The sequence below is a fragment of the Indicator indicator genome, chromosome 33 (genome assembly GCF_027791375.1).
Source record: "Indicator indicator isolate 239-I01 chromosome 33, UM_Iind_1.1, whole genome shotgun sequence".
Lineage (NCBI taxonomy): Eukaryota > Metazoa > Chordata > Aves > Piciformes > Indicatoridae > Indicator > Indicator indicator.
In genome coordinates this window covers 7,435,244-7,444,353 of record NC_072042.1, presented here as the reverse complement: position 1 = coordinate 7,444,353, position 9,110 = coordinate 7,435,244, and the positions used below count along the sequence as shown (strand labels likewise).

Below are 9,110 nucleotides of genomic sequence, written 5' to 3'. Positions count from 1 at the left end.
GACTTGGAAGGGAGCCTCAGAGGTCATCTTATCCATCCCTCTCAGCAGTATGCAGGGACATCCCCAGCTAGATCAGGTTGCTCAGAACCCCATCAAGCTTGACCTGGAATGGCTCCAGGGATGCAGCTTTCACCACCTCCCTGGGCAGCCTGTTTCAGAGTTTCGCCACCCTTGTACTAAAGACCTTCTTCCTAATGTCCAACCCAAATCTACCCTGCTGCAGTTTCAAACCATTGCCCCTTAGTGCTATATGCCCTTTGGAAACAGTCCCTTCCCACAGGTTCTGGGGCTCCCTTTTGTCCCTTTCTGGCAGCTGTGGTCTCACTGGAAGCTGTTTAAAGCTTCTGATGTCACCAAGAATGCAGGAAAACATGGTGGTGCTGTGCCATGGAGAGTTCCAGCAGCCACAGCACACAGCGCATAGCCAACACTGGCTCTGCTGGGGACACCCTTGGCTCTGGTTTAGGAAAAAGCCCATTTCCATGAAGCCAGGCCAAGGAGAACAAGACCCTAGAAGACAGTGAGGAGGAGGAAAAGAAACTCCAGAGCCAGAGAGAGAGTTTTGTTTGAAAATTTATTGAAAAATGCAATACAGGAAGCAATACCCAACACTGAGGTCTGGCTAAATGCTACAGCAACTTTCCCTTTGAATCACTATAAAAGTCCAAAAGAACAGCTCCCATCCCTACTCCATCTACAAAGATTTGCCTGTTTTAAAAGCTCCTATTGTTTTAGAAAGAAGAGTGTGACTGGCTTACCCTAGACAATGCCTTAGAAAAAAACTTTACAAAGCTCCTTCATATTCTCAGCTATTTTTTTTTAATACTTTTTTTTTTTATATGTCTCATCTCTAAGGCTGGGACACTATCACCTCCCCACGTAAATTTAACAATCAGGAAAATCCGCAAACCACAGTTTATGAAAAGCAGAACTTGGTCAGTCCATTGCAAACAAATCTCTGCTGGGCCAGTGATCACCATTTGGCAAGCACAGCCGTTCCAGTCTAACGGAGGAGAATAGAAGCTCCTTGCCTTCCTCTCTATAAAAACATTAATTCATATATAAATAGCTTCCATATAATGTATATTATACAATCAAGACAGTCTCTGAGTGAATTGGTGGAAGGGGAAGAGCTGGGAACATTCATATAAATAGATCTTCCTTAGCTGGTGTGTCCCTAGAAATGACACAGCAACGCCAAGACTGGCAAACCCAGCAGAGGTGGAAGGCATGCAGCAGCCCCACCACAGCCCCAAGGATGGAAGCTGCTTCTGCTCATAACTCATCTTCTCCCCAGGGAGCTGCTGCTCCTGGCCAGCTCCTGAACATTGGTGGCCATGTCAGTTGGAGAGAGCTGGGGAGAATCAGCAGGGTTGGAACAGCTCTCCCTCCATGGGGTCACACAGAGGGGTGATGGCAGTGGTGAGATGAGGCTCTGTGCAAGGGATGAGCTTGTCTGCACCCAGCTCCGGGCACTGTTATTGCCGTGATGAGGCAATCATTTGTTTAAAGTACTCAGGAAGAAGGAAGGACTTAAAAAGGGGAAACGTGATAATGAACAACCTGCAAACAGCCAGCCAAAATCCAGGGGAAAAATAAACACAGGGTTATTCGAGTCTACAGGATGTCCGCAGCCACAGTGAGCACATCTTTTTTGGAAAGGAACCATCTCCTGTGCCGGCAGGTTTCTTACCCTAGAAATTCCCTGCTCAGGGTGTTTTGTCCTGCTCACTGTACCCAGAATACCCCACAGTGCGCCCATGGTCAAGCTCCAGCCTCTCACTATGTTCCCCTAAATCCTCATGATGGCCAAGCGCCTTTAAGTGCTATGGACAAACTCAGTTTCACACTGTCTTTCTCTGGTGAAGCTCAGAAATCTTAACAACCCTACATGCTCTTTGACTCCTCCAGTAGCTGCTACAGGGTGAGAAGGAAGGATTGAGCATCAGAAAAAAAGCTCAATTCCCAGAAAATGGGTATTGCCATAGGGGTGCTCAGCACAACAGGTGTTTAAGGCAAGCGTTACCCAACTGAAGTTGAGGACAGGAGGGACAGAGAGCTGTTAAATGCTCTGTGTCACAGAGTAAGGAGGGAAAGGGCTGTCCAGGCATCAGTAGGAAGTAGGAATCTGAATGACAGCTATGGAGGCCAGGACTACCCAAATTCCCCAAGGGGGATGCCCAGTACCCACAGCACACACCCAGAGCATCCTGAGATGCAGCTACCAGCATGAGAAGGCTGGGAGGAGGCTGGGAAGGACCCACAGCCTACAAAGCTCAGAAAAAAAAAGCACAACTCCAGCAGCTCTAGCATTTTCAGCAGTCTACAATCAATACTGACAGCTTGATTGAAATTGATCCAGAATGGGAGAAGCTACACAGGCCCCAGTGTAGTTCCAAGGCTGATTTTGCAGCTGAACAGTGAGTTGTTGCAGCCTGAGTTCAAACCAGTAACTTCTGAAACACACGATTCCAATTTAAACTAACAGAGAGCTTTTCACTGCCTTTTTCTCCCCATTCTCAGCTAAGAAGCAGCAGCAGAGAGCACTCCATGCCCTCAGCTACCAATTTGCCACACTAGAGAGTACATAAATATATATATACACATACATATACATATATATAATCTCTAAAGGAAAGAAACCACAACCTCAGAGGATACTAAATTGATCATGAGTGTTTGGGCAGACTTTTTACAAAGCTTGGCTTTTTTCTTCTTGATAAGTTCAAATGCTGGAAGGAGAAACCAGGCCATGATCAGAACATTTCCATGAAGCTCTGTGAGCAGCAGCAGGAGCTCAGGCCCAACACCATGGAAGGAAGAGCAGCCAACCCCATAACAGATATTTTCTGGTCATCCTCACTCCACTGGAGCTCACCCCAGTGCTCTGTGATGCAACCACTGACCCTGGTATTTTCTTCCAGCAAGGTGGTCACAAAGCCATACAAAGCCCGGACCTGGAAGCCAGCATGGAAGAGGAGTGGTGGTTTTTTTCCACGTGGTTTGGCTCTATCACAACCAGAAAATACCTGACTCCTAAGATTCCTTCTTCAGCCTCTCCAAGCACAGTGTTCCAGGCTTAGGAAGGGTTGTCTAAAGTATTTTAAATTCACTGGTAGCAGGATGTAAGCCCTGGTCTATGGGTAACATGTTTAGCACTGTGAGGGAGGAATAAAACCCAACCCAAGACTTACCAAACAAACACCACCACCCCCGCAAAAAAAAAAAAAAAACAAACAAACACCAAAAAACCACCAAATGAAACAAAAAAAACAAACCAAACCCCTAACTTAAAAATCATGAACACAAGCAAGTGAAAAACTAAGACACTGAAGAAAAAGATAATCAGTTACTGTGAATTCAGAGTCCAAACACTTTAAAACACACACTTCTAGGAGTTTCTGGATTTAATGGCAGCCAGAAAACACCAAGAGGGCAGGTAGCATGCGGCAGAGACACATGGGAGGAAGGCAAGGTGCTGTCACAGTCCTCTTGAAGCTCTACAATTCACAGTGTAAGATATTCGAAGCAACTTCCAGTATTCCTTAAATCTAATCACCTATGAAGAAGTGTGCAAAGTGTACACCACAAAACCCTACTGTGTTCATACACCAGGGGCCCAAAACCCACTGGGGAGGAAACTCAGGGTGAAGGCAGCAGCTCTGCTCTGCACCCCCAGGAATTGCAGCTGGAGGGGTTCAAGCTTCTCTAGAGCTTAAAAAAAAAAATCAAGTGGCAATAATCAAAAATGCTGCACAAAACTGAAGTCTGACTTCTTTAAACTGACTCTCCCAGCAGAAGGAGCCATGGTTTTTGGAGGGCACGCCTGGATCCCGCACTAGGCATACGCCTGGGTGTGGTTTGTCTCCATTACCCCTGACGAAGAAGAGGGAACACGACTTATAAACAAGTGACCCCTGGAGCCCTGGAAGGTGTGTCTGGGTCTGTGATGAAGAGGCAATGCAGGGGAGGAAATGCAAATGGAAAACCTGTAAAAAATGTCAGCGCAGTTCAAAATATGGCATACTTGTATCATTATATATATATAGCACGATACAGCTATATATATGTGTGTGTGTATATATATATATATATATATATATATAAAAAAATCTTTATCCACTAGGATCCAGTGGAGCCTGGAAAAAGTCCCAAGTAAAATGTCAAAGCTCAACTCTTAATAAATGATATGAACATCTCTGAGTGTCAAGTCTTGCAAATCCGAGGTCTCTGTGCTCCAAGTAGTTTCTTGGTAGTTATGCTGGGCTTCTTATTCTTGGTTTGTGTCTGGCAGGAACGCTTCCTGAAGAAAGAGGAGCAAAGTTACAGTTACCAACAGCCAGCTCAAGGAACCTGCTCCCCTGAAGCTGCTGGAGAACTGAAATCGGGTGAGTTACCACCAATGGCAGGTGTGAATTCAGGCTCAGAGTCACTTCCAGGCACAAACCACATCCTACTCCCACCCTTGAAGGACCATATTTTTAGAGCTGCAAGTTCTTAGGAAAGCTCTGCCATCTTTATCTAGACTTGGAAGAGGCTGCCTGGGGCAGCGGTAGAGTCCCCATCCGTAGAGGGATTTCAAAGCTGTGTAGATGTGGTGCTGAGGGACACGCCCAAGGAAGTGGCTGGGGCCTCATCCCTGGAGATATTCAAGGTGAGGCTCAACAGGGCTCTGAGCAACCTGATCTAGTTGAGGATGTCCCTGCTGACTGCAGAAGGGGTTGGACCAGATGACCTCTAGAGGTCCCTTCGAACACAAACCATTCTGCGATTCTGTGGTTTAATGGTGACCAGGCAGTGCTGGCTTAATGGTTGGACTTAATGATCTTAAAGATTTCTCCAACCAAAACAATTCTATGACAGTTAAAAAGTTCAACCATTCTGTCTGTTAGGCTATGCTGTCTCTCTTCTTGACCACCTTCTTGTTCTGCCTCCCAGAAGTCATGTTGCTTTTTTTAGTCTTTTTTGGCTCATTTCCATATATGTGACTCCTTTACCAGCCTTGAGTGACTTAACAGGAACAGCCTGAGCAGGACTCAACAGCTAATAACTACTCACTTAAACTTTGACTGGATTTAGCCAAAACTCACTGGCACAGAGACTGAGCTCCCCACCCTCGGGGAAAGCAGCACCCATCACTCACTTGTCCATCACGGCCCCACTACTCCTCTGCGATCTCGGTCTCCTGGTGCACAACCACTTTGGTCACTGACATGTCTGGGTGCTGCTCCTTCGCTGCCTTTATCGCCTGTGCTAGGACCTGGAAGAGACCGCACGCTTCAGAGAGTGCCTGAAGAGGCAGAGACATGGCCCTGTGGCCATGATGCCGAGGGACATGGCTTAGCATTAGGCTTGGTAGATAAATGTTTGGACTCGATGATCTTAAAGGTCTTTTACAACCAAAACAATTCTATGATTCTGTGCCTCCAAGGGGGAACAAGAGGCCATTTCTACCTCTACGGAGAGAAAGTGAATCCACTTCAGCTACCCAGTTTGCTGACTTTTGATGTCATTAGATTATTTCTGCAAGGAAAACTGTTTTCTATGAAGATCCCACATCTCGCCACTGCCCCCCGGTAGAAGGTGGATGACAGCAGTTAAGCAAACCCTGTTTACTCTGCCAGCAAGTGTGATGAGCATATTTTAGACACCCTCTGCTGGAGTAGTTAAACTGGTCCTTGTCACAGGAATGGCCAGTGACAGCACAAGGGACAATGGTGGAAGTCAAGGCACAGGAAGTTCCATGTAAACGTGACGAAAATTTTTTTCACTGTGAGGGTAACCAAGCCCTGGAGCAGGGTGCCCAGGGGGGTTGTGGAGTCTCCTTCTCTGGAAATATTAAAAACCTGCCTAGATGCATTCTTGTGTGATCTACTCTAGGTGATCCTGCTCTGGCAGGGGGGTTGGACTGGATGATCTTTCAAGGTCGCTTCCAACCCCTAACATAATGATTCTGTGAATATTCTCCAGCCCCATGATACTTGCAACTAAAATGAATTCAGAGTCTAATTCTCTGATGACACACAATCACTTCCAACACATGCCAGAGGCCGATGAGACCAAGTCATTGGAAGGGTTTCATACAAATCCTATGAGATTTAATGTAGGTGCTGAGTACTCTGAAATGATTTCTGGCATTCCACAGTGCTTCAGAGTTACAAGAAAATGAACAGAGATTGTCTAGATCTCAAGGAAAACTTCACATTTCGGTGGATTTTTTTTTTTTCCGCATTTCACCAAAACAATTCTGGAATCAAACCTGCTGGCAGCACCAATTTCAGAGCAGAACTGAGCTTTGCTGGCCTAAGTATGTACAAGCAAAGAGGAATTTATTACTGGAATAAATCTTGGAAGTTTTGCTTCACAGATTCATAGAATGGGTTGGGTTAGAAGGGACCTTAAAGGTCATCCAGTTCCAACCCCCTGCCACGGGCAGGGACACCTCCCACCAGCCCAGGTTGCTCAAGGCCTCATCCAACCTGGCCTTGAACACCTTCAGGGAGGGAACATCCACAGTCTCTCTGGGCAACCTGTTCCATTGTCTCACCACCTCACTGTCAAGAATTTCTTCCTAATCTCCAGTTTCAATTTCCCCTTCTCAGGCTTCATTCCATTCCCTCTTGTCCTGTCACTACAAACCCGAGTCAAAAGTCCCTCCCCAGCTTTCTTGTAGGCCTCTTTTCTACCCAGTGAAATTTCTTTGGGTTGAGACAACTTCCCTGGCAACGTTATCTCCAGAAAGTGTGTAAGAAGCTCTTTTAGATGTCATCTAAGGTCCTACCTGGTCATGGTCTACATCTGCATCTCCTGTAATGACAATCCTCTTCTCAATCCGTGTCTCTGAAATTCCACCTTTTACAGTCTCGTATAAAAGGAAAAATCCCTGTTAGTTTAGAAGTAAAAAGGACCTGGGGTGCACTGGGACTGCCTGTCTAAAGATGGTATCTAAAACCAGAATTCCCAGCCTCTGCTGTCATACTATGATGCCAGAATCACAGGGGAAAACTGTTGCTGTTGACAGAGAAACCTGACAAATATTAAATTTCTTGTGACTGAGCCAGGGCAGAGCTTTGCCTCACAGTACAGCTCCTTCCCTTGTCCTCCAGGACAGTCAGAGCCTGTGTCCCCACACTGAGCTGCAATAAACACATAATCCATAGTCCCAACTCAGCACAAGGACTCTCGTGCTTTGTTTCAAGTATTCATCACTTTATTTTTCCCCAAGAACTGGGGTCTGAGCTTTTTTTCTTGTTATTCAATCCTGCCCCCCTCTCTGTCATGGAAGGGTTTTAATTGTTTTATCATGTTCCTGTGCTGTTACCTTTGTGATCTGGGTGGTGGTAGTGCTACTGGTAGTTTCTGACGTGATGGTCTGAGCAGTCAGCAGGATGCCAGGGTCTAAGTCTCCATTGCCACCATCTGTCTGGAGGACAGAAGAACAGAGAAAAACAGGCTGTCAGTGTGTGCAGGCAGGGTGGACAGAAGCAGGGTCTCCACATCAACAGAGCAGGAGGCCTCAGACACAAAACGCTTAATTTAGTTTAATTAAGGTCATGGAAAACCAAAGGCAAATGTAGAGTCCTGCATCTGGGAAGGCATAATCCCCTGCACCAGTACAGGTAGCTGGAAAGCAGCTCTGGGGAGAAGTGAGGAGTGCTGGGGTACAAGTTCACCATGACCCAGCAATGTGCCCTGGTGGTCAAGAGGCAAATAGTATTCTGGGATGCATGAACAAGAGTGTGGCCAGCAGGTCATGGCAGGTTCTCCTCCCCCTCTACTCTGCCCTAGTGAGGCCACATCTGGAGTACTGGGTCCAGTTCTGGGCTCCCAAGTTCAAGAGACAGGAAATTGATGGAGAGAGTCCAGTGGAAGCTGCAAAGATATTGAGGGGTCTGGAGCAGCTCTGTGAGGACGAAAGGCTGAGTGCTCTGTGGCTGTTGCGCCTGGAAAAGAGCAGCCCCAGATGGGAGCTTCTCACTGTATATGAATATCTAATGGGTGGGGGGAAAGATGGTGGGGCTGGGCTCGTCTCAGTGGTGCCCAGTGACAGGGCAAGGGGCAGTGGGCACAAACTGGAACCGAGGAGGATCCATTTGAACAGAAGGAGAAACTTCTTTGGTGTGAGGGTGCTGAAGGCCTGGAGCAGGCTGCCCAGAGAGGCTGTGGAGTCTCCTTCTCTGGAGAGCTTCCAAGTCCCCCTGGCCATTGTGATCCTGGGCAAGCTGCTCTGAGTGACCCTGCTTTGGCAGTGGGGCTGGACTGAATGGTGTCAAGAGGTCCCTTCCACCCCCTACCATTCAGTGGTTCTATGAACTAAAACATGCCTTACCTGTGCAGCTTCGTAGGTGATGGTCTTTGTCTCGGTGTGGACAATGGGGACTTCCTTGGTGGGGATTTCACTTTTGACAGCACTGGACACGTCAGAGATGGTGACTGTCTGGGTCTTCACTAGCGGCGGCTATGGGACAGGGTTGAAAACAGCTCTGTAAGGACCCAGCCAGCATTTCCACACCCTGTCCTGGCAAGCATTCTGACACTGATCTGATAAAAGCACTGTGGGAACCAAGGTCAGCCTGGAAACCTTTGCTTTTAAGCCTCTGATACAACACACAGCTCAGAAGGCAGAGATCATGCACGAGGATTAAAGAGACACAAAAATCCTCCAGACCTTCCCCAACACTGTGTCCTCGGGTCAGCCTGAGCGAGGCATTAAGGGTTTAGCTGGTGTGCCACACTACCACACAAAAACTGTCTCCACTGATTATCAACTTTCCAATTACTAGAAGCTCATGGCCAGCTGCCAGGAAGAGATGACCCTCATCTACTGATGACAGCATCAAGATTAACACAACCCAAGGGCAAATAAAGACTTGATCTCATCTGAGAAGCTTTATCCTGACTGCAAGTGAAACGTGACATGATTAAAAATCCTCGTAAGATCCTGGGCCTCTAACTTTTATTAAATCAATGTCAGACAAAACAGAAACATGATATCTTGAAAGAGAAACTGGGGGAGGGGAAAGAGAAATCAGTTGTTCCACCACCTGATAATCATCCAGGAGAAGATGGAGTTAGTTCAGACCCACAGTGCTCTCCCAGAGGGCTCGATT

At 47.0% G+C, this 9,110-nt stretch overlaps 1 protein-coding gene across 10 annotated transcripts in view; it reads right to left on the bottom strand.

Moving 5' to 3' along the window:
- Positions 1 to 565: 565 nt before the first annotated feature.
- The window catches only part of EPB41 (erythrocyte membrane protein band 4.1), a 56,397-nt gene continuing 47,852 nt past the window's right edge, over positions 566 to 9,110 (bottom strand). For 9 of the 10 annotated variants that reach the window (XM_054395422.1, XM_054395424.1, XM_054395430.1 and 6 more), the window contains 5 exons: positions 8,330 to 8,458; positions 7,322 to 7,423; positions 6,782 to 6,862; positions 5,144 to 5,260; positions 566 to 4,303 (listed from right to left, as the gene is read on the bottom strand). In XM_054395422.1, coding sequence (XP_054251397.1) covers positions 5,162 to 5,260; positions 6,782 to 6,862; positions 7,322 to 7,423; positions 8,330 to 8,458 — 411 coding nt within the window. In that variant the 3' untranslated portion in view covers positions 566 to 4,303; positions 5,144 to 5,161. The remainder of the gene's footprint in view (positions 4,304 to 5,143; positions 5,261 to 6,781; positions 6,863 to 7,321; positions 7,424 to 8,329; positions 8,459 to 9,110) is intronic. The other variant, XM_054395425.1, reaches the window with a different exon arrangement.